Source organism: Trichomycterus rosablanca, chromosome 14, assembly GCF_030014385.1.
Source record: "Trichomycterus rosablanca isolate fTriRos1 chromosome 14, fTriRos1.hap1, whole genome shotgun sequence".
Classification (NCBI taxonomy): Eukaryota; Metazoa; Chordata; class Actinopteri; order Siluriformes; family Trichomycteridae; genus Trichomycterus; species Trichomycterus rosablanca.
This window is the reverse complement of record NC_086001.1, coordinates 14,948,688-14,974,386: the sequence shown is the minus strand read 5'-3', so window position 1 is coordinate 14,974,386 and position 25,699 is coordinate 14,948,688. Positions and strand designations below refer to the sequence as shown.

At 39.5% G+C, this 25,699-nt stretch overlaps 1 protein-coding gene across 11 annotated transcripts in view; it reads right to left on the bottom strand.

The window, feature by feature from the left end:
• Nucleotides 1-285: 285 nt before the first annotated feature.
• The window catches only part of LOC134326969 (multiple PDZ domain protein), an 80,907-nt gene continuing 55,493 nt past the window's right edge, over nt 286-25,699 (bottom strand). For 7 of the 11 annotated variants that reach the window (XM_063009050.1, XM_063009053.1, XM_063009054.1 and 4 more), the window contains 22 exons: nt 25,003-25,092; nt 22,106-22,162; nt 16,402-16,473; nt 14,476-14,623; nt 12,338-12,534; nt 12,128-12,219; nt 11,036-11,129; nt 10,691-10,762; nt 9,135-9,203; nt 7,935-8,043; nt 7,680-7,825; nt 5,347-5,430; nt 4,575-4,768; nt 3,806-3,953; nt 3,234-3,320; nt 3,059-3,155; nt 2,929-2,966; nt 2,616-2,738; nt 2,400-2,504; nt 2,239-2,327; nt 681-804; nt 286-582 (listed from right to left, as the gene is read on the bottom strand). In XM_063009050.1, coding sequence (XP_062865120.1) covers nt 436-582; nt 681-804; nt 2,239-2,327; nt 2,400-2,504; nt 2,616-2,738; nt 2,929-2,966; nt 3,059-3,155; nt 3,234-3,320; nt 3,806-3,953; nt 4,575-4,768; nt 5,347-5,430; nt 7,680-7,825; nt 7,935-8,043; nt 9,135-9,203; nt 10,691-10,762; nt 11,036-11,129; nt 12,128-12,219; nt 12,338-12,534; nt 14,476-14,623; nt 16,402-16,473; nt 22,106-22,162; nt 25,003-25,092 — 2,382 coding nt within the window. In that variant the 3' untranslated portion in view covers nt 286-435. The remainder of the gene's footprint in view (nt 583-680; nt 805-2,238; nt 2,328-2,399; nt 2,505-2,615; nt 2,739-2,928; nt 2,967-3,058; nt 3,156-3,233; nt 3,321-3,805; nt 3,954-4,574; nt 4,769-5,346; nt 5,431-7,679; nt 7,826-7,934; nt 8,044-9,134; nt 9,204-10,690; nt 10,763-11,035; nt 11,130-12,127; nt 12,220-12,337; nt 12,535-14,475; nt 14,624-16,401; nt 16,474-22,105; nt 22,163-25,002; nt 25,093-25,699) is intronic. The other 4 variants (XM_063009056.1, XM_063009060.1, XM_063009055.1 and 1 more) reach the window with 3 other exon arrangements.

Here is a 25,699-nt window from a genome sequence, read left to right as displayed (position 1 = left end):
TGTTTGGGTGGAGTTGAGTCTCTCTGTGTTTGGATGTGACTGGTTATTGTCACAGTGTTTTGCCTCATTTGCCTAATTCTTATGGTCGCTCATTCTCCTATGCTGTAAATTACTAGCACTTAATAAAAAATAATCATTCTCAGCTGCTTTGTTGCATTGTGTTGCTGTTCCCCAGCATTGCAATTACTTTAGACAGACCTTTTAAACAGCATTTGGTTATTTGGGTATATGAGGTTCTTCGTACCAGATATTTCTACATTAATAATATCAAAAGATCACAGTGTGTATACTAAACCAGTGTTTTTAATAACTTCAAGTCTGTAAAATATACAAGGGGTAATACATTTATGCCTATACAAACTATTCAATTTATGTGCAGATTTTGAGGTGAATGTACTCTATTGTGTACGAGTGTAACTGTACATGACTGTTTCTCTATGAGAGCACAGTGAGGGTGATGGTGCCTTTGGTCTTTTTCAAAATGCCAACTGCCTCCTCATGTGTGACTCCCTCCAAATTTTGCCCGTTAACAGCTAGTATCTGATCCCCACGCTTCAGACGCCCATCCTCTGCCGCAGCACCCTACACAAACACACACACATATTAGTGTACAAGAACAGATTTTTTTTTAGTCCACGATTTCAGATTAGTGTGAGTTTATATTGAGATTAGAGTTGTACCTTTCCAAACACGGTTTTAACGTAGATTGGCAAATCACCATGAGGGCTGCCAAAACCTCCCACTATACTGAAACCCAAACCGTCCGGTCCTCGCGCTAGATTAATGGTTTTACACTGTGGGGGACTGCAGAGATGCAAACACATACATCATTAAAATATAAAGTACATAGTATAATCAAATGTAATGGGAAACATTTAACAATTAATGCATGCCTGTGTAATTGTATTAGATTTATGTAGAAAAATGCTAAATTATTAGTCATGTGGCAGCAGCACAAAGTATAAAACCATACAGACAGAAAAAATGTGATCTTTGTGGATGTTTACACATGTTTAACGGTGGTTCTGTGAGCGGAAATGTCGTGTTGATGAGCCAGGTTAAAGAAGAATGGGCAGGCTGGTATGAGTTCACAGGAAGGTTACAGTAACTTAACCATAAACCTTGTTCTATGAAAAAAAATATAGGGTGTGTTTGAAAACCTATTGCACTCTCTACATAGACGGCATTTTACGTCATCATACGCACGCTCCCGAGAAGGAGGCTGTTAGAATTCATAGATTCCTTAAAGGTATCTTAAAATTTAAACGATATTTTGATTCAAGAACGAGTGAGCATCCGATGCTGCCTTAGAGGTGGAGGCAATCCCAGCATTCAGTGTGGCACAACTTTTCTCACAGAAAAATAAAAAAACATGGCAGACGGTGTGGAGAAACGTATGGATTTATTTTCAAATGTAAATAAATTATTATGGATTTTTAATTTGTATAAACTTGCACAACTGTAATTTTTTTTTTTGCAAATTCGGGCTTGTCATCGAATTTAACCATTTTCGGTACACGTAGGGAGATGTTAGTTGACATGCTAGCGAGTTGTGCCACCCCATCCCATTGATTTAAATGGCATGAGGCTAATTGTGTTAGCTTAGCTAGCGAATCGCTAAGTAGCGTGTTTGAATAACCTGACTTATAAGTCGATGACTTTTAGAATCCTCTCTACTGAGGCAGCTGCCCATGTAGGCAGTAAGACAGCAAGGCAGCTCCCTAGGTTTTTGAACACACCCATAGTAAGCAAAGAGGGCGGCACAGTGGCTTGGAGGGTAGAACTGTCGCCTCACAGCCAGAAGGTCCTGGATTCGATTCCCAGGTAGAGCAGTCCGGGTCCTTTCTGTGTTAAGTTTGCATGTTCTCTCCGTGTCTGTGTGGGTTTTCTCCAGAAGCTCCAGTTTCCTCCCATGGTACAAAGACGTGCAAGTAAGGTGAACTGGAGATACTGTGATACAGATGACTGTGTTTGACATTGAAAGCTTGAACCGATGAATATGGTATAACCAGTAACTACCATTCCTGTCATGAATGTAACCAAAGTGTGTAAAACATGACGTTAAAATCCTAATAAATAAATAAAACAGTAAGCAAAGACGCATTTCAGATTGCACAGTATGTCAGACCTCGAGGCAGATGGGCTACAACAGCAGAAGACCACATGGGGTTTCACTTCTGTCAGACATTAGGTTTACACAAGTGTGTGTGTGTGTGTGTGTGTGTGTGTGTTACACACCCCAGGTCATCATGGAAAATACTGCTACTGGTGAGTCCAGATGTCTGATCTAGTGGAGGTCCAGTTACTGTGGTATCACCTAAAACAACCTAAACACAAATATTAACCAGCATTAAGTACTGAAAATTAACAACGATGGTACTGAGTGTGTGTGTCTGTACCTGCAGACTTATGGTCCCTGTAGCATTTTTCAGTAGCGATACAGCCTGGCTATGAGTCATGCCCTCTGTAGATGTGTCACAGATTGATGCGATCCTGTCACCAACCTGCACCACAGAAGAGCAAACAGTGAGGAAGTGAGAGTGACAGGGTTACTCAGGAATGAAATGCAATCATGACGGGTTTCCAAGTCTGATGGCAAACAAAAACACACATACTCTGAGCTTTTGTGTCTGCGCTGCCAAACCAGCTGGATTCATCATGGCGATGAATATAGGCACATCACCCAAAGGACTGCCCACGCCACCTGCTATACTGACCCCCAGAGACTCGGACGGGCCCTAAAACACACACAATATGTCGTGATTCAATATCAATCACTTTACAAGTTTTTTTCTTTAAGAGCAGATTCTAAACTTTCAGTCCATTCAGCAACTATGGCGCAGCATAAACAATGCTTTAAACTTTAGATTTCACTGGTACGGTTAATTTATGGAGCTTTAACATCAGTAAGTCACCAGCACATCTTACCTTAAAGATCTCTACTGTTCGGATGTCTTGGTCCAGTGCTGAAATAAGAGAAAAATATCTCATTTATTTACATAATACGTAAATTTGTATGAATTAAATATCTGAATTTCTTATGGCGTATTTTGTTTACATTCTTGACTCCTCTGGACACTTTCAAACTCTCCCTGTAGGCTTCCAGAACTTGTAAGAAACTGCTGACTGGCTTTACAGCTTCCACCTTCACTTATCTACACACACACACATATGTTATTTTTCAGGTTTTAAGCAGTACTGTCAATTTAAATAAATATTAAATGTTTGCCTACCTGACTGCCCAATGAGAGACGTCTCTCTGAATGGAATGGTCCCGCCTTGAAGCGACTCACCTCCAGTTTAATTGGACCCACACAACACTAATGACACACACAATGCAAAAATGATATTATGGTAGTAACAACATGCTAAATAGTAATGAATTATCAGTTTGTTTTTTAATACACTATATGGCTAAAAGCTTATTTAAAATCCCATTGTTTATTTAGCCCCATATCCAACTACAACTGCATCTATGGGAAAAGCAGATAATTGTGGAATATTTGTGACGTCAGGCATGGACAAAAACATTGTGGCTAATGATAAATTTTTCAATTCACAAGGGTTTTAATAGGCTTAAGTTTAGGGTTTTGTGCAGGCCACTGAAGTCTCATATCAAAAGTCTTTATGGACTTTGCTTTGAGGACAGGGGCACAATCACAAAAGAACAGGAAAGAGTCGTTGACACACTGTGCATTCCAGTGTTCAATAATTAAACATACTTAGTTTATTTATTTATACACCTTACTGTATATGTATTATTCTTGCAAAGCATAGTTTATTTATTATCTACTTTTTTTATTACCTTAAGCAGGGCAGCGACAGACTCCTGTGTTGCTGTCCGTACATCCTGTCCATTAACAGACAGAATCTGATCACCCTGCATGAGTCTCCCATCACTCTCAACAAGACCTCCTTTTACAATGTCTGACACAAACACACCAGTACCATTCCTGAGAAAACAAACAATACATGGGTTTGCTATGCTTTCCATAACATTTAACAATCATAATCATCTTACGTATTGCTCTGTGAAACAAAGTTTGAGGTAGCATTTCTTAATGCAATGGTAGACTGTGTTAAGTATCAATGGTTTTTCGAAATACTCATGGCTATATTTATTAAAGTAGCATGACAGTTTCTCATGCATTGCTGCTTCAAATGTTGCATACTGCAAGCTCGAAGTGTGCACACATTTAACACATATTTACAGTTCCCAACATGGACTGAGATTTCTCCAATGCCCTGCATCTTTTTACAATGTTATGTACAGTAGTTGGTAAAACACATAAAATAACGTAATCTTTTTGAACAATGTTTTCATAAAATTTGGTACAAAGTGGTGAGTCATGACCCATCTTTGCTTACAAACACTGAGCCTTTGTTAAATCCTCCTTTTATAGTATTGACATTTCTACCTGTTAACCAATTCACCTGCTTATAGTGTAATTTTGAAAAATACAATCAAGCTGGTCTGCCCAAACATTTAAAGTCATTGCTTCTGAAAAGGGGGTTGTAATAAATTTGAGGAATGCCAAAACTAAGTTGTTCTCTGTAAAGTAAAACTCCATCACCTTCTTCCGACTATACTGAGTCCGAGGCCTTGTCCAGGTTTCTTCTGCAGCTCCACAGTGAGCATGTCCCACAGCTCTTCCTCCTTATACTGGCCTTCTTCACGGTATACGGCCAGCCTCACCCGCTGTGGTGTCTGCCTCAGCACATTTATAGCTTCATCATGAGTTGCTGTGCGCAGATCTATATTATTCACCTGTGAAAGCAAAAGAGATCAAAAGATCAAGAGATAAATAGAACAATTATTTTAATTATACATTCATGCATTAGCTTTAAAAAATAGCGGATTTAAATTATTGTAGCTGATATAAATATTATTGTGATGCTTGGTTTGTTTGATTGTTTATTAGGATTTTAACGTCATGTTTTACACTTCGGTTACATTCATGACAGGAACGGTAGTTACTCATTACACAAGGTTCATCAGTTTACAAGGTTATATCGAACACAGTCATGGACAATTTTGTATCTTCAATTTACCTCACTTGCATGTCTTTGGACTGTGGGAGGAAACCGGAGCACCCGGAGGAAACCCACACAGACACGGGGAGAACATGCAAACTCCACACAGAAAGGACCCGGACCGCCCCACCTGGGGATCAAACCCAGGACCTTCTTGCTGTGAGGTGACAGTGCTACCCACTGAGCCACTTGGTGTATTGAGTATAATGATAATTGTATAATGGTAATTATTGTATGTTGTAGATATGTGTTTGGTTTAAATATTGGAGATACTGTAGCCTTGAGGATAGAGACAATGTGGATAAGCATTACCTCAAGAATCTGATCTCCTGCCCACAGCCTGCCATCTTTAGCAGCAGCACCTTCTTCATACACCTCGTGAATAATTATAGCACCCTGTAAGCAACATTTACATAAATAAGATAATAAACTAAAATTAAACAAATGGAAAAAAAATATCTAATTAACATAGTTTACATTATATAGCAAACGAGGTGGTAAAACAGACGACAAATGAACTAATAAACATTATTTAATATAGGACAGTCACTAAAAAGCACTGTTGTTTATCTTCCTCCCACCTCTTAAAATATGCAAAAGGTAGACTGGCTTTTATTATATGGGTTGCCGCAGCATATCTGGTCCCTTAATGACGCAACCCTATTTCTATCCGGGCTTGGGACCAGTGGGACAAGTGTGTCTCCCAATGCCCTAAGGACATTAGCAAATCATGTCCATGCAGACGCCCAAATGACCGATAGCATTGCTGAGATTCAGGCCCTGGATCCCCAGATCTTTGCAGTATTGGGTTAGAGTACACCACCCAATTACCCAAGTAAGTGAGTAAATACTGTAAATATGTACAGTGTATCACAAAAGTGAGTACACCCCTCACATTTCTGCAAATATTTTATTATATCTTTTCATGGGACAACACTATAGAAATAAAACTTGGATATAACTTAGAGTAGTCAGTGTACAGCTTGTATAGCAGTGTAGATTTACTGTCTTCTGAAAATAACTCAACACACAGCCATTAATGTCTAAATGGCTGGCAACATAAGTGAGTACACCCCACAGTGAACATGTCCAAATTGTGCCCAAAGTGTCAATATTTTGTGTGACCACCATTATTATCCAGCACTGCCTTAACCCTCCTGGGCATGGAATTCACCAGAGCTGCACAGGTTGCTACTGGAATCCTCTTCCACTCCTCCATGATGACATCACGGAGCTGGTGGATGTTAGACACCTTGAACTCCTCCACCTTCCACTTGAGGATGCGCCACAGGTGCTCAATTGGGTTTAGTCCATCACCTTTACCTTCAGCTTCCTCAGCAAGGCAGTTGTCATCTTGGAGGTTGTGTTTGGGGTCGTTATCGTGTTGGAAAACTGCCATGAGTTTTCGAAGGCAGGGGATCATGCTCTGTTTCAGAATGTCACAGTACATGTTGGAATTCATGTATCCCTCAATGAACTGCAGCTCCCCAGTGCCAGCAACACTCATGCAGCCCAAGACCATGATGCTACCACCACCATGCTTGACTGTAGGCAAGATACAGTTGTCTTGGTACTTCTCACCAGGGCGCCGCCACACATGCTGGACACCATCTGAGCCAAACAAGTTTATCTTGGTCTCGTCAGACCACAGGGCATTCCAGTAATCCATGTTCTTGGACTGCTTGTCTTCAGCAAACTGTTTGCGGGCTTTCTTGTGCGTCAGCTTCCTTCTGGGATGACGACCATGCAGACCGAGTTGATGCAGTGTGCGGCGTATGGTCTGAGCACTGACAGGCTGACCTCCCACGTCTTCAACCTCTGCAGTAATGCTGGCAGCACTCATGTGTCTATCTTTTAAAGCCAACCTCTGGATATGACGCCGAACACGTGGACTCAACTTCTTTGTTCGACCCTGGCGAAGCCTGTTCCGAGTGGAACCTGTCCTGGAAAACCGCTGTATGACCTTGGCCACCATGCTGTAGCTCAGTTTCAGGGTGTTAGCAATCTTCTTATAGCCCAGGCCATCTTTGTGGAGAGCAACAATTCTATTTCTCACATCCTCAGAGAGTTCTTTGCCATGAGGTGCCATGTTGAATATCCAGTGGCCAGTATGAGAGAATTGTACCCAAAACACCAAATTTAACAGCCCTGCTCCCCATTTACACCTGGGACCTTGACACATGACACCAGGGAGGGACAACGACACATTTGGGCACAATTTGGACATGTTCACTGTGGGGTGTACTTACTTATGTTGCCAGCCATTTAGACATTAATGGCTGTGTGTTGAGTTATTTTCAGAAGACAGTAAATCTACACTGCTATACAAGTTGTACACTGACTACTCTAAGTTATATCCAAGTTTCATGTCTATAGTGTTGTCGCATGAAAAGATATAATGAAATATTTGCAGAAATGTGAGGGGTGTACTCACTTTTGTGATACACTGTATGTGTGAAGCACTGCAATAGAATGTTGTCCTGTCCAGGATTCCAGCCACTGTGACCATGGCCAGTATAAAGTGCGTTGTAAAAATCAATGTAAGTGAGTGAACGGGTGATTGTGTAATGCCTTAAGGTGTATTGGTGCTCACTCCAGAGTGTAATACTACTGCACCCCTGCTTCTAAAAATAAATCATACGTACCAGTAGTGTATCACATCCGCCCACAATGCTGAGACCCAGTCCTGTTCTCCCTTTACAGATATCTATGGTGGTCTCACAGCCAGGAATTATTGGGCAGGTCACAGGGTCAGAGATGAAGGTTGCAGGAGTCGATGACCTGCTGGAGCCTGAAACACATTCACCATTACGAATACCATTAAAAAATCAATAACTATAAATAACCACACTGAGGTTTTCTACCCTGCAGGATTATTGACTGAGCACTTTTATACTCACTAGTGGTTGGCTCCATTTCTAATGATGGCACTGAGGAAAAGTGCATGCTGGGTAGTGAGGCAGTCAATGAGTCTGATCCTCTGGTATAAATGCTGGGCTTTACAGAGATCTTTAATTTGTCAAACACACACACAAGATAAATGTATACCTTTTTGTATACTATGTTATTTTAACAATAACCTTCATACTGGCATAGTGCACTACAAAAAATGTAAAAGCTATTATGTTGTACCCTATGTGGTGCACAGCTATACACCAATCAGCCATAACATTAAAACCACCTCCTGGTTTCTACGCTCACTGTCCATTTTATCAGCCTCACTTACCATATAGAAGCACTTTGTAGTTCTACAATTACTGAGTGTAGTCTATCTGTTTCTATGCATGTTTTATTAGCCCCCTTTTATGCTGTTCTTCAATGGTCAGGACTCTCCCAGGACCACTACAGTAGAGTAGGTATGATTTGGGTGGTGGATCATTCTCAGCACTGCAGTGACAATGACATGGTGGTGGTGTGTTAGTGTGTGTTGTGCTGGTGTAAGTGGATCAGACACAGCAGTACTGATGGACTCCTCACTGTCACTGCTGGACTGAGAATAGTCCACCAACCAAAAATATCCAGTCAACAGTCAACAGCGCCCTGTGGGCAGCATCCTGTGACCACTAATGAAGGTCTATAAGGTGACCAACTCAAACAGCAGCAATAGATGAGCGATCGTCTCTGACTTTACATCTACAAGGTGGACCAACTAGGTAGGAGTGGGCGAGTGGGCACAGTATTTAAAATCTCCAGCAGTGCTGCTGTGTCTGATCCACTCATACCAGCACAACACACACTAACACAACACCATCATGTGTTTGTCACGGCAGTGCTGAGAATCATCCACCACCTAAATAATACCTGCTCTGTGGTGGTCCTGTAGGGGTTGTATGTAGAGTATGTAGAGAAACAGATGGACTACAGACAGTAATTGCAGAACTACAAAGTGCTTCAATATGGTAAGTGGAGCTGATAAAATGGACAGTGGAGGTGGTTTTAATGTTATGGCTGATCAGTGTAAGTATCAGAGCAACCATATTAACAGATAAATATAAAAAAATGCTTCTTGTTGTCCAATCTAACATAAATCAAAATGAGTAGGGAAATGAGGGGGCATTGCAAAGCCACATGAACAGATTTTCTTTTGAACTTTACAGTACCTTTAATGCATCTTCTTTTGAATTCCTGGCATCCTCTTGGGTCAGCCCAAGTCCTTTTTCTTCTTTTTCCTTTAGAAGCAAAATATGAGAAATGCAATAAAGAAAAATATAAAAGCAAAGTCTGTGTTTGGTACAGTTGCCAGCAGAATTATTCAACCCCCAAAGAAAATATTCAACCACCCCAACATGGGTAAGCATGTGTTTACTGTTAGCTAAGAATCCAGTGACAGAACTAAAACATGTGGGTCTCCTGCTTCTGCTGTTGTAACTCATTTATCTTAAGGTTTAACAAGTTGTGACACCAGACACCATTGGGAGTATTGTCCGAAAGTTTCAAATGTATGGCCAAGCTGCAAACCTGCCTGGCCGTGTAATAAACCCACCCTCTGTGGAGATAAGCAGGGGGCTCGGATCATATCAAGATTCGTTGATCTTTCAGGGACCTCAGCAAGTGTTGCTGCACCTATTGACCATCATGGACAGACAAGCTGCCTGTAAGGATGATGTGATTGCACCCATTGGCTGATACTGCATGAACTATACCATGGATTCTTTTTAAGCGAGCCACATGTTGTCCATAATTTTTACCGCAACCCTCTGATCTGGTCCTATTGTGGTTTACAAGATGTAACATAAAGCCTCCACAAGGGGTGTTCATGTACAAGTTCATTTAGTGTTTATGTGACTGTTAAAGGGTGGCACAGTGGCTAAGTGGGTAGCACTGTCGCCTCACAGCAAGAAGGTCCTGGGTTCAATCCCCAGGTGGGGCAGTCCAGATCCTTTCTGTGTGGAGTTTGCATGTTCTCCCCGTGTCTGCGTGGGTTTACTCCGGGTGCCCCGTTTTCTTCCCACAGTCCAAAGACATGCAAGTGAGGTGAATTGGAGATACAAAATTGTCCATGACTGTGTTCGATATAAACTTATGAACTGATGAACCTTGTGTAATGAGTAACTACCGTTCCTGTCATGAATGTAACCAAAGTGTAAAACATGACGTTAAAACCCTAATAAATAAATAAATAAATGTGACTGTTAAAATTAGTTTAATTAATGATTCATTTTCTGTACAACCCATTTTTGAAAGACCCTGGCCTAAGAATGCCTCACAGTTAGACTAATGCTAGTCAATCTTCTTGTAGTCAAACATAATCCCTGAAGAGACCATGCAATATAGGTAACGTAACTGACATTTGGGAACTTTCTAGACTTTGAAATTGCTAATTTAGCAAACACCCATCATAACATCTGATATTGTTTTTCTCGACAATATGTTCCTTCTATTCTTACAAATCCCATACAAAGTGCTTTTTGTATGCTCTAACTTCTATTTTGTGGTCTATGTTGTTTTTTGACTGTAGCTTTTTGTAGATGCCAGAAGGCTTTTAGAGCAAAAAGGCAGCATGTAGGCATATCAATGAATGTATAAAACAATATGTATTCATGTGAATGAAGAACGACTGTGTGGAAGAAGGAGGTAAGGAATGAAAGGGGGAGTGAGAAAAAGAAAGAGGGTAGGAGAGCAAAAACAAAGAGACATAGTGCAGAGTGGGGTTTACCACGGCTGAGGTGCTCCTGACGTATTTCAGTATATCCGTATCAGACAGAGAAGAACTGAGAGAAATTTCAAGCTATAAGGGAAATACAAGAAATAATAAAAAGATGTAATAAAATGTAACAAAATTAAATGTAATTTATTCTAAAAAATAAACATTTCTGAGTACTTATCAAACCCCACATACATTGATGTGCATAACTGTCTGATGGTACACTATATGAATACTAATGTGTGTATGCATGGAATGCACAGCCAGTAAATTGGCTACCTCACAGCCAAACAAAAATCCCTGAGACCTGTCTTTGACGGGGTGTACCTGGTAATTTAATAAAAAGTTACTGCTTACATTTTTCTCTTTGAAGGTGTCCGCTTGTGATTGTGCATCCAGTCCATCTTCCTTTATAGGGCACACAGCCATTTGACTCAGTGCATTTGTGTTTCTGTTGAATAGAAACAAACAATTTCTCTTATTGAACGTAAGTTGGGACAGTATGTAAAGTGTAAATCAAAACTGACAGCAGTGATTAGTGAATCCATTTTAAATATGTTCGTGCTGTTTTTGCTTAAATACATTTAGCCTTTAAGACTACAAACAGTATTATCATTTGAGACTTGCACATCTGTGAGGTCACCCATAGGGCTACGATGGATATACACATTTTGGAGCAACATACTGGGCAGCTCAAGCTTCTCAAGTTTTAAATCTTTCTGCATTTTAACACATCCTGCATGTGTTACAACTGCATGGCTGAGTCATCAGAGAATGTGAGTGCAAAGTACAGTACAACAATAAAAACTCTGTACGATTGCACAAAATCTAAATAAATAAATAAATAATTGGACAGTTACATTAATCATGTCAGTTACTTTGAACAAAACGTCTTTTTCTTTCCATTAAAGCACATGCTCAAATGATGCTTAAGGATGTGATCTACCAATCAGAGGCTTGTTCAAATCAATACTTGTACAATCTTGTACAGTCAAAACATTTAAATAAAATATCAAATTCTGTGTTTTGTACTTCTTTTAAATTCAAAGACAAAGTCATATGTTAATAACAGTAAATAATAAAACATGTACCAATAGCGTCACTGTGTTTGTAAAATGCAATAGAAAGCTTGGCTCCAATTGTGGTAGTACAATAATGTGTATGGTTTTTTGATTAATATACATAGTTTATATTTTTATTAGAACTAAAGGCATTGCATTGTCTTTTTCTGCTATTTAAAAATAGCTGCATGAATATACAGATGATTAAAAACACTTTGGGTAAAAACACTGGAGTATCATTTTAGACGCGTATTCTATTTTAAAGCACTGGCTCCACCTGCTGGTTCAGACTCGGTACTGAACACACTGGGTTTTATAATCCAAAAAGTCCTTAATCCTGCATCTTTTATTTGAATCAGATTATAGCTCGTGTGAAAATTGGACAAACCTGATAAAGATGATTTTGACTTTCGAGGGTGCGCACTTGATGATGGATGAGGCGTTCTGATGGGATCGTCCATACAGAATCTGACCGTTGATCTGCAATAAAGATATTTGTATTGGTAATCTAATGCAGCTTCTTCTCACCCCATTAGTCAGTAAGTGTTTGCTGTTTTATTTTTTCAGTTTTAGTATTAAATCGGAGAACGTCACTCACCTCTAGCAGCTCGTCTCCCACAATGATGCGTCCATCCTTCCCGGCTGCACCATTGGGGTCGATGCCCACTACAAAGACGCTCATGCGTGAACGATCCCTGTTTCCTGCCAGACTTAGACCCAGACCGCTTCTGCCTTTCTCCAGCTCGATCATATGCAGCACACCGGACAGGCCTCCATAGCGTTCCACCACCTTCTCTGCTCGAGAAGATCAGTACACAACACAATCAGTAAGCATCAGTAAAGAGTGTGAGAGCTAAACAAGCACTTTTTTGTTAAAGATATGCAAACATCCACTCCGGGTTTTCCTTCTGCTTTGTACTTCTTTAGGAAAAACAGTTGTGCGGTGATATTAATGCTTTACTTATTTTTCATGTGTCAGAATGGACAGTGCAAGGAAATGTTCTAGCCCACCACCGCTGGGCTCTGGGTTTAAATCTCAGTGGTACTAGTTGCCGTTTAGGCATCTACACTGCCACAATTGCGGCCTCTGCTGGCTGTTCGAGGTTACTGCACGTGAGATGAGCTCTATCACAGTTACTGTAAGTACAGCTTAACTGCTCACTATGCGAGACCTTTTTTTTCTGACAGGTGAAGAGAAGTTGTGCATAATATTCTTAGGTTGTACATTATCGGGGTGGGGGTCTGTAATAGCGGAGACAGCATAAAACTATCTTGTAGTTTTTTAATTAAATGCTGTGGAATCCTCAGACTCTATTTATGTAGTCAGAACAAAATATAGACACCTGGTTCAGCTGATCAGGTAATACTGCTTTATTGCATATCTGGCATCCACTGTAGCTCATTAACTAATCTGTTTATGCTAAAAGTATAACAGACCTATTCTACAAATTATTTACAGTATATATACAGTGGACCCTTGACTTACAAATTTAATTGGTTCCAAAGAGCTGTTCTTAAGTGAAAATGCTCGTTAGTTAAACCTATTTTTCCCAATGTAATAGAATTGTAATGTAAATAGAATAAATGTCTTAAATGGTCTTTTTTGTTCTAAATACAACTATATTTTCCCTTAAATCTTAAATTATAGAATATATAATACTGTAATAAACAATAATAAACAACAATACACAGTAGTACTGTACATAAAAAACACACACATCACATTTCATACACCATAATACACCATCACATACACCATAATACATTTCCTTTTTTTTTTTATAAAATGTATCTACCAGAAACAACAATAACTCATATTTCTCTATTATTTCCTTCTTTATTTCAATAGCGTTGTATTTTGTAGGTGTAATTGCACGAAAGAAAGAATACTTTACTGAGCCAAATTCCTTCTTCTCTGTCACTCACTGTCCCCTCTGTCTGATACACAGTGACAGCTACTGGCAGGAGTAATTATACAACAACAAATGTAATGTTTCTCAGCTCTGTGCTCTCTCTGCACCTTATTTGTGGACATTTTAATATTGAAAACACCGGAAAAACATCGTCCGCTGTCCGAATGTTCGCTCACTGTATATATACAGAGAGAGAGACGCTCGGCGTCAACTTGTTAGTGATGTTTCGCGAATTTCGGTTCGTAATCCGAAATTTGTTCGTACGTTAAGTTGAAAAAGATCGTTCGTAACCCAAAATGTTCATATGGTAAACCGTTCGAAACTCAAGGGTCGACTGTACTACATAGCCAAAAGTAAGACTGTTGGATTCTTTATGGCTTTTCTCTTAAGGCTTTAACAGCCCTTACTCTTACAGGAAGGCTTTGCATAAGATTTTGGAGTGTGTCTGCCTATTTAGTTGAGAACATTTGTAATGACTGGCACAGTAAGCTAATAAAGCCTGGCTTACAGTTGATGTACCATATCACTGAAGATAAGAACAGGGCTCTGTGCAGGTCACTGATGTTCCTCCACACCAAACTCACAACAAATCTATGATAAAAGAGCCTGCCTTAAATTGTTGCCACAAAGTTGGAAGCATATTATTTATTTTATTGGTTATTGGTTTTTATACACCTGTCACCAAATGGTGTGGCTGACGCTTAATCATTAGAAGGGCTGTCCACATGTTGTGTCTTTGTGAATGTATTAGGATTCCAATAAGTTGTCAGTTGGTAGTGTCGTGCGTGTTAGTGCATTATCAGTGACAGACTACATTACTCACTCCAGGTGTAGCCAAACTCATCCTCCTTATCCTCATTAGAAAGACCCGTATCAGGACTACCTGTGGGCACGTCCGTGTCCGTCTCACCTATGAGTGGTACTGAGAGGAAGGGCATCGTCGGGGAAACTTTACCTGGATCTCGATTTAGCTACAAAACCAACAACAGATACAGATTTTAATATTAAATATCATACATGTTAATAAAGTAAATACAAAAATATCTGTAATGTAAACAATGAATGGGGTATGTACTTTAGGCCTTCAAAACAAACATATAAGCATTTCATAATATGCATCTGAAGCAATACTGGAGGATTTATTGAGGGTTATGTCAAAAATGTCAGCATTTTCACTATGCTAATTGATTAATATATTGAACATTAAGATTCATGACTATCAATTCTGAACATACTTGTTCATAAATACATGCAGATGTAGAAATAGTGCAAGGTTAGACACGGTTTATGTAATGCTTCTGAATGTTTCATTAAGGCCCAGTGTAATGAAAATAAATGACTGGCTACTACAAGACCCCCCTCTAGGCTCATTGAGGACCACTGCATTAATCAAAGCTCTTGATTGGCTTGTATGATTTTACATTAATTGGCAAATTAGAACATTTCATGAATGAGCAGGTGTTTCTAATAAAGTGGCTGATGAGTGTACATACACGTTTAAAGATCCAATAAGGAATATGTAATATTTGCAGGTCAAATAAATAACACACACACACACACACACACACACACACACACACACACACACAAATACATGTCTAATTAAATCACAATTGCAGTCACTGTTTCCGATATTCCTGATTGGGGCTTTAATGCAGTAGGTTTTAGTGCACAAAAATTTTAGTCATTTAATCAATGTGTTATTTACTATCCTAACTAAATAAAATATTCACTTCGCTTCAATCTAAAGCCAGCAGGGTAAATCTAAACTACTGATTGGTATTAAATGAAGACCCAGCAAGCATTATTAACAAAGACAAAAGAAAAAAACAATAATTTTTTTAGGGCAATTTCACAGTGGTGGCAATTAGTGTACCAGAAATACAATACATCATGCTGTCAAAGAAACCACTTTTAGATTGACCTTAATGATTTTAACCAATTATTTTTCATTAAGAATGCTATCCCTACTTCGGTTTACTTCGTTGATCACAAGAGTATAAATTTATGCTTCTGCTGCTTGCCCAAAAACGTCATATTTCAGTTTTACATTTTAAGACAGCTTTATCCTGGTTGGGGTAGCGATGGTATGGTTTCCCTGGAATGACTGGGCTCAATGCAGAAAGACAGGATGCCAGTTAATGGAAGGGCTTCAGTCATCCCCCGTTCTCAGACATAGTCTGTGTGTAGACACCTGACTGGTTGATAGCACCATTGGGGATTTGAGCCCTGGATCCCAACAATAGTGGGCTAACATAATTTATCACTGTGCCACCAGAGTGCCACAAATACTTATTTATTACTTAAATAACCATCAGTTCATTAAACTAACTCCTTCGTCAATTGTCTGAATGATTTTATGAATGTTGTGACTCCCATTTTTTGAGAGGCCTTGGGTTTCTGATATACATCTAATATTAATCCTTGCAGCTTAATTGTACACTTGTACTATCCATGATTCGGAAAGGATGGGTTATCTTTTTTAATTAATTGTTGACAAAGAAATTCCTAATGTGCCAGCTCTATAACAGAAGGGTGTTACATCAATAACATGATTTAAACTGGAAATTGCCCCATAAGTGAAAAAGCCTTCACAAAGTCTTCACAAAAATTATTACAATGACTATTAAACTGGCACACACAAACACACACAGAGCAGGGGTGTTTTAGATCCATGCATTTAAAGCTAGTGGAAAAGTGCCCATTATAGCATGTTAAATCAGACCCACAAACACACAGGGCCACAAACCTTAAAAGGAGTAGGGGTGAAAGGGTTAGTTGGAGACAGACGAAGGAAAAGTCTACTGTGACTCTCAACATCCTACGAACAAAAGAAAAAGAGCAACGTCCACTCATAAGGAAACAAGAGATATAAATAATAGAGGAAATAATAATAAAAAAAGAGACCGCGAGCATGTGAGGAGAAGTCAATAATGGACAGATACATACACTGAGCTGCCAGTTATCAAATACATTGTAACATTGTACATTGTAGTTGATTGTAACTAGATATTAATAATTAAACGATAAAGAATAATAAAAAAACCGAAAAAAATGAATCTGGGATTAAATTATCCTGAACCTTTATTTAACTGACAAAGGTACAAATAAAAGATTACTATAAGATAACCTTTTACTTGTATTTTACTTGTATATAAATACATTTAAAATGGAAAAAACCCAAGTCAAAGATATTTAATCAGAACTAACAAATAAGAGGACATTTTATTAAATTATTAACAGTGACAAATGAAAGACCCAAAAACATGCAGCCCACAACAGAGAAAGTGCATAGTTCTCATGAAGAAAGAAAAGACAGAGAACCCAGAACATGGATTTGGGTGGGGCCCACTCCAGAAAAAGGGTGTCGCACCACCCCGGGGCAATCTGCTCTCTCCCTGCGACACTGGGATGAGTTCCCAGAAAGATACAAGCATCGCACGACAGCAGAAAACCAAACCGGACCAAGCAGCCTGGCATTACGGCTTTACATTTACAGAAAAGCAGCTACAACAAAAGGAGAAAGAAGAGCTGGTGAAACTGAGAGGGAGAATCTGTGATATACTGAATAACTTCCACCTGGAGAGAACTAATGCTTACAAGATACAAGTGTTTGTCAATCAAAAGAAACTGATGCATCAATCATCTGCACCTCCGTGCCCCTGCTGATGGCCAAAATAGCAACACAGAAGAACACAACTCTTAATGTGACTCACCAGATAAGCCATGTTACAAATACACTCAAAAAAGTTAATAGCATCCTCTGCATCAATAATACCTTCACACCTATGCAAGCCAAACCCGTAACAAATTTTGGCTTTTGGCTTTAGCTCATAAGTCTAGATGTTTTTAGATAAGCTCAGAGAACTCCACAGTTTCTGCATGAACAGATGTGTGTCTTCCTCTTTGCCTAATAACACTTTCAGGTTGCATTCTTGATGCAGCAGCGGACTATGTTGAATGACGATGGTTTTCCGAAGTACCCATGAGTAAACGTGGCTATATTTATCCCAGAAGCATGATGGTTACTCATGTAATGCCATGTGAAGGCTTGACGGTCATGCAAATTCAACAGTGGTATCTGTTACATCCTTGCATAAGCTAATATTTCTCCAGTTTCCCCATAATCTTCTAACAGTTACACAGCAGATGGTGAAATTGGCACAAAGTGGTGAGCCAGGACCCATTTCAATACTCAATCACAACACCTCACCTGTATACCTCAAAATGAAAATGAAAACTTTTCACTCTCTTTAACCTGTCCCAACTATTTTTAAGTGTGTTGCGGTCATCAATTTCTAAATTTGTTTACATTTACAATCAAGCTGGTCAGCAAGTCCTTTCTTTACTTTTGTCAGTTAAATAAAGGTTCAAGAAAAAGAACTTTTTTTTATTGCATTTTACAAAATGTCCCAACTTTTTTGGAAATGCAGTCTGTGCATGGTGGGTGTACAAAATAAACTGGCAACAAAGTATTTAACATAAGGGACTCTCAACCTTTTCGTGTAAAAACTTAATGACTGATCAATACTATTCATAAAGACAGACAAGCAAAATAATAATAATTAGTTTATTTATTAATTTATTTATTTTAGACACTTAAGGTCCTATTGGAGAAATATGGTCTGAAAAAAATACATCTAGTGACACTAAAAGTTACAGGAATTTTTAACCTAAAAATATTTCATTTAAAAAACCAATAAAAATAGTAATTGTGGCAGTTAAAAAAATGTATCCTTCTATCTGTTGATGCATGCTCAATAATCCAGGTACACAAATCCACAAAGTTGAATCAGTTCATCTGGACACAAGTTTGTTGTAGAGATACGTTTCGCCACTCAATCTGAGTGACTTCTTCTTCACTGAAGATTGAGTGGCGAAACGTATCTCTACAACAAACTTGTGTCCAGATGAACTGATTCAACTTTGTGGATGTTATCCTTCTAGTTTTATTATTAGATGAAATCAACACTTCAGGCCATAATTGAGTTGTTAGGAATCATTAGGCAGGTAAACACGTCTCTGTCAGATAATGACAATAGAGGAAATGATCACCATAGATAATAATTAAAATCATAAATTATATTATGCCTCATAAATAATCTGATTCTTTAAAACCTTTGCTAAAACTCAAAACTATGGGCTCATCTAAGAAGGGGAACGTCTATAAAGCATGGAAAGGCTATAAAAAGCCATATAAAAAGGATATTAAATTCTTCCCAGCTCACAGTTTCCACAGTACAATATATTCTCAGGTTAAAGAGAAACTGTGGAAGTCAAGGCTCATATATCGGCCAGCAGGATACTTTTAAAGGAGACATGACCTGCATGGAAAAGTCATCAGAAGGAAACCTTACCTGTGACCTGATCACAAAAGTCAAAACTATGCAAAAAATTATAAACCTATTTTACCCTGTAAAAATAAAATTGTCCCCCTAAACCTAATAAGTGGTTGTACACCTGTGCTAGCAGTCAAACAAACAATGTGGAGGAATACATACACACATATATATTTACAAACATATATACATAGGTTGTATGACTCTTAACAGGTAGATAGAAGAACTGAATCTATCAAATACCAGCAAATTCTGGAATATGTAAGAAAAAAAGCTAGTTTCTTTAACAGGGCAATGAAAACATGCCTCAAAACCCAGCAGAGAGCAAAGCAAGCTGAAGCTTTTGAGCCTCATCTTTACTTAAAAATCAGTGAATCCTGAACCGTGAGAATCTTAAACATGCCGTGCATGCAAGATGACTCAAGATTATTTCAGAACTAGCATTTTGCCAGAAATAGGGTGAAAATTCCTAAAACAACAGTGACATACTAATAGCTGTGATCTACTAAAGAGTTTACTTGTTTCTGAGTAACAAATTTTTTGCACATGCCACAATTACTATTTGTAGAAAAAAAAAAAAAAAAAAAAAAAAAAAAAAAAATATATATATATATATATATATATATATACGTATATATATATATATATATATATATATATAAGTAACTGTGCATTAATATTTGCAGAATAAAATATTTGTAAAATACAGTGTATCACAAAAGTGAGTACACCCCTCACATTTCTGCAGATATTTAAGTATATCTTTTCATGGGACAACACTGACAAAATGACACTTTGACACAATGAAAAGTAGTCTGTGTGCAGCTTATATAACAGTGTAAATTTATTCTTCCCTCAAAATAACTCAATATACAGCCATTAATGTCTAAACCACCAGCAACAAAAGTGAGTACACCCCTTAGTGAAAGTTCCTGAAGTGTCAATATTTTGTGTGGCCACCATTATTTCCCAGAACTGCCTTAACTCTCCTGGGCACGGAGTTTACCAGAGCTTCACAGGTTGCCACTGGAATGCTTTTCCACTCCTCCATGACGACATCACGGAGCTGGTGGATATTCGAGACTTTGCGCTCCTCCACCTTCCGCTTGAGGATGCCCCAAAGATGTTCTATTGTGTTTAGGTCTGGAGACATGCTTGGCCAGTCCATCACCTTTACCCTCAGCCTCTTCAATAAAGCAGTGGTCGTCTTAGAGGTGTGTTTGGGGTCATTATCATGCTGGAACACTGCCCTGCGACCCAGTTTCCGGAGGGAGGGGATCATGCTCTGCTTCAGTATTTCACAATACATATTGGAGTTCATGTGTCCCTCAATGAAATGTAACTCCCCAACACCTGCTGCACCCATGCAGCCCCAGACCATGGCATTCCCACCACCATGCTTGACTGTAGGCATGACACACTTATCTTTGTACTCCTCACCTGATTGCCGCCACACATGCTTGAGACCATCTGAACCAAACAAATGTATCTTGGTCTCATCAGACCATAGGACATGGTTCCAGTAATCCATGTCCTTTGTTGACATGTCTTCAGCAAACTGTTTGCAGGCTTTCTTGTGTAGAGACTTCAGAAGAGGCTTCCTTCTGGGGTGACAGCCATGCAGACCAATTTGATGTAGTGTGCGGCGTATGGTCTGAGCACTGACAGGCTGACCCCCCACCTTTTCAATCTCTGCAGCAATGCTGACAGCACTCCTGCGCCTATCTTTCAAAGACAGCAGTTGGATGTGACGCTAAGCACGTGCACTCAGCTTCTTTGGACGACCAACGCGAGGTCTGTTCTGAGTGGACCCTGCTCTTTTAAAACGCTGGATGATCTTGGCCACTGTGCTGCAGCTCAGTTTCAGGGTGTTGGCAATCTTCTTGTAGCCTTGGCCATCTTCATGTAGCGCAACAATTCATCTTTTAAGATCCTCAGAGAGTTATTTGCCATGAGGTGCCATGTTGGAACTTTCAGTGACCAGTATGAGAGAGTGTGAGAGCTGTACTACTAAATTGAACACACCTGCTCCCTATGCACACCTGAGACCTAGTAACACTAACAAATCACATGACATTTTGGAGGGAAAATGACAAGCAGTGCTCAATTTGGACATTTAGGGGTGTAGTCTCTTAGGGGTGTACTCACTTTTGTTGCCGGTGGTTTAGACATTAATGGCTGTATATTGAGTTATTTTAAGGGAAGAATAAATTTACACTGTTATATAAGCTGCACACAGACTACTTTTCATTGTGTCAAAGTGTCATTTTGTCAGTGTTGTCCCATGAAAAGATATACTTAAATATCTGCAGAAATGTGAGGGGTGTACTCACTTTTGTGATACACTGTAGCTGTAAGGTTGTTTAACCATATTAATAGCAAACGTGTACTTATGCTAAGAATAATAATAAAATAATTATTTGTATGAGCGCTACAGTTAATAACATGATCTTTATATATATATATATATATATATTTTTTTTTTTTTCCTTTATGCATTTTTTCTTCCTGTTTAGCGCGTCCAATTGCACGATTGCGTCATGCTTCCTCTCCACCAATGCCGAACCCCGCTCTGATTGAGGATAACAAAGCTAACCCATGCATCCCCCCCCCGACGTGTGGGCAGCAGCCGTATGCATCTTATCACCTACACTTTGAAGAGTGCAGTGCAGCTCAGCACTGTGTACGGAGAGACACACCCTGAAAGCACTCTTTTCTCATCTCTGTGCAGGCGCCATCAATCAGCCGGCAGAGTAATTGCATTAGTTATGAGTGAGAGACCCTATCCGGCTTAATTCCACCCATATCTGAACAACAGGCCAATCATTGTTCATGTGGCTGCTCAGCCTAGCAGAGCTGAACAGCCATACAATGTATTCGAGATCCCAGCTCTGGTTCTAGCATGTGTTTTTACTGCTGCACCATCTGAGCGGCCAATAATATGATCTTAAGAGTGTTATGTATTAACATTATGATCCACTTTTTTAAATATGGTGGGTAAAATTAGAAGTTAATGCTTTTCACAATATGATTTTTGCCATATGAACCTGTACTACTGGATATGACATGCTGATTTTCATTGCAACTAATTTAAAGGAAAGAAAATGTCCTGACCTTGCTGTTGGTGCTTGAGTCTGGTGCTGTTCTGCCCTCGGAATCTGCTGCTGACGTCTGGTGAGTGAGAATAAATAATTAAAAAGAGATAAGAAAGTGCTTAAAGATGACTGGAGCAGACACAGATTCTTCACTCATAACTGCTCCAATAACACCATCAATGTGGCTCTCTAGCTGCATCTAACACTCCATAAACAAGGCCATCCAGCATAATTAAAGCATTCTTTAATGGCAGACTGCTGGCACTGAGTGGCTCCGCTGGATTATTCTTCTTGTTTAGAGACATTCCAATAATGAGGAGTTTTAATGGCCATCTGCACTGAGACAGCTGCAGCAGCATGATGAAGGAGGACTCACCGCCTCCACATCTGGACTGGGCCTTTACTCTGCATTAAGCATCAAGCTACAGGAGTTTTGTTGTAAATTAAGCAATGTTGCCCTGACCTTACACAGCACAGTTCAAGTCAAAGGCCAAAAGGATGTGGACACCCTTGCAGGTTTTGTTCAGTCACACCAACTGCTAATGGCTCAAGATAAAACGTGAAAAAAATTATATAATACATTTTATGTAAAATACAATAATACAAAATAAATGCTTCCATTATATACCATTATATAAAAATACTCCCATTATATATTATATAACAGTGATCTACACAGAGCCCTGGCATAAACTCCATTAAACACCTTTGGAATAAACTGGAACATAACCACAAACCAACTATTCCAACTCAACATTAGTGCCTAGCTTCACAACTGCTCTTCACATTGAACAGACACAAATTCCCACAGACATGACAAATCTTGAAGGCTGTTATTGCTTAGAGAACTCCCCCTAAGTACAGTAAATTAGGAGTGCTTTATAAAACAGTGAAGGAAGCGGGAGTGGGAGCTTCTAAGAAAGTTGAGCTGGACCCTAACTAAGTGGAGGAAATGTGGAAACATGGGCGTAAGCCCCGTCTATAAAAAGTATGTGTGATATTGCAATAATTTAGTTAAGAAAAGAAATGGTTGCAGTTACAGAAATCAGTCTCACAGGGTCAGACTTTGCCAAGGTGTAAGTCTGGAAAATCTATTGGCCAACTGTAAGCCAATTTTTTTCTCCTGATAGTGAAGCTCGGTGTTGTAGGGATTTAAAAATAGACTGTCCTATACTACTGTTCAACTTTTTGTTGGCTGTGGTAACTTAGAGTAAGAGTACTGGACTAGCAATCAGAAGGTTGCTAGTTCAATCCCCACTACAGCTAGATTGTTATTGTTAGGTTCTGAGCTAAGCCCTTAACCCTCAATTGCTTGGATTGCATTTACTAACACTTGTTGGTTACTTAACCGCTCACTTAACCGCTCATCTACCTATCTCCGCTTTTTCAATGGGCGCAAGGCACACAGTAACACCCTGGACGGGGCGCCAGTCCATCGCAGGGCAGACACACATACACATACACACACCCATGCACTTATAGGGCAATTCAGTGACTCCAATTAACCTGACTGCATGTTTTTGGACTGTGGGAGGAAACCAGAGCTCCTGGAGGAAACCCACGCAGACAAAGGGAAAACATGCAAACTCCAGGGGTCGCTCAGGTGGCACAGCGGTAAAGTACGCTAGCTCACCAGAGTTGGGGTTTCAAATACATCGTATCGAATCTCAGCTCTGCCTTTCCGACTAGGCTGGGCGGCTGCATGAACAATGATTGGCTGTTGTTCAGGGTAAGAAAGTCGGATCATAGATCCTCATAACTGGTGCGACTGCGGCCCCTGCTGGCTGACTGATGGCTCCTGCACAAGGCTGAGGAATAATGCTGATGGGGGTGTGGCCCTCCGTACACAGTGCCCGTCAAGTATATGAACTCGACTCGTGCAGGTGAAAAATGCAGTCTGTACTGACTGTGCGAACTGGAGGGGGCGCATGTCAGTTGAGAGGTGTCCTCAGTCAGCGGTGAAGGGTCGAATCAGTATAGAGGACGCAATCAGGGTACTTGGACACGACTAGACTGGGGGATAAAAATTGGGGGAAAAAAGAGGAAAAAAAAAACCAAACAAATAAAAAAAAAAAAACATGCAAACTCCGCACAGAAAGGACCCTGACCGCCCCCGCCTGGAAATCGAACCCAGGACCTTCTTGCTGTGAGGCGACAGTGCTACCCACCGAGCCACCGTGCTGCCCTCTGTTTGGTCAACCTTTTTTGCACCACGGACCGGTTTCATATAAGATATATTTTGACGGACCAGCGAGGGCGGGAGGATTTAAATTAGAATAACTATAGAATGGAAAATCAGTGTGAATCCTAAGCTTTTTACGCTGCAACAAGACGCTGCTCCCACCTAGTGGTGATAAGCAACAATAACACCCAAAGAGATTTGGAAATGTACTTGCTCTTGTATTTATTCTTTCTGTGCGGCCCGGTAATAAATGACCCATGGACCGGTCCGTGGCCTGGTGGTTGGGGACCACTAATTTAGACTGTGTAATAGAGGAGCTAAACTATGTGCTGTTATCCATGAGAAAAAAATGCAAAAAGATATAACAATGTATCAAACATCGCCAAGAGGATTGAATAAAAAGTTTTTAAAAACATTTTTGAACAATTGTCTGGTAAACCAGTTTTGCAGACTAGTTTTATTATTGAATAAAACTTCTCAGATCTTGGGGTGGGCTTAAGTAGAAAAATGACAAAATTGACCTTGTAAGTCAACAAAAAAGTAAAAAAAAAAAACAATGTTATAAAAGGATGAGCTAGACATTGAAACAAACATGTAGACAAAAACTTGCACAATATTTAAAGCACATTATTGACTTTCTATCCAAGCATATTACAAAATTCTCCAAAGATGCTGAGTAATAGGACATCATTAGACATAAACAAAACCCCACAGATGCTCAGAGTTGTTCTAACCTGCAGCGGGGAGTTTTTAAAGCAGTCTGGTGCATTAGAGCTGATCGAAAGCTTGCTGCTGTTTAGCTGCAGAGAGGGAACGGGTGGCTTCTACAAGCACAACACAGATTGTTAAAGCACTACTACATAACTTCACATCAAGCTGTGGGTCCAGCAAATTACTCCACAAGTGCTCTTGCAAAAGAGAAAATAACTAAATCAACGCCTCAAGGTTATGAGGGGTCCTTCTGTTTCAATATGTGCTTCTTTACTAAACAAACAGAACTTAATAAACATAAGAGACCGGATGAGTTCTGTGTATTCTTGTTTAAATCTAAGGTTTGCTTTTCTTCTCTTCGGTGCGCTCAGTTGGAGGTAATTTGTTGGCTCATTTTAATGCATTTCAGTGGAGCGGAGAGGTATGAGATGAGCAGTCTGGGAGGAGAGAGCACAGGCAAGAGCTAAGAGCAAAGAAACAAAGTGACCTGGCATGCTAACAAAGGAAAGCGTTTGAGAACATCAAATTGATTTTCCATGAAGATAAAGGAGAAAGTAACAAAGTGCTGGGTTGAGGAAGAAAGGTGACACAGAGAAAAGAAAAGAAAATGCGAGGAGAAGTAGATATGCTGCACATGACAGAATATGGAGTCATGAGATCATTATGTTGAAGTAATTTGAGTGATTGAACAAGTAGAAGTAATTTAGAGTGCAAGTACAA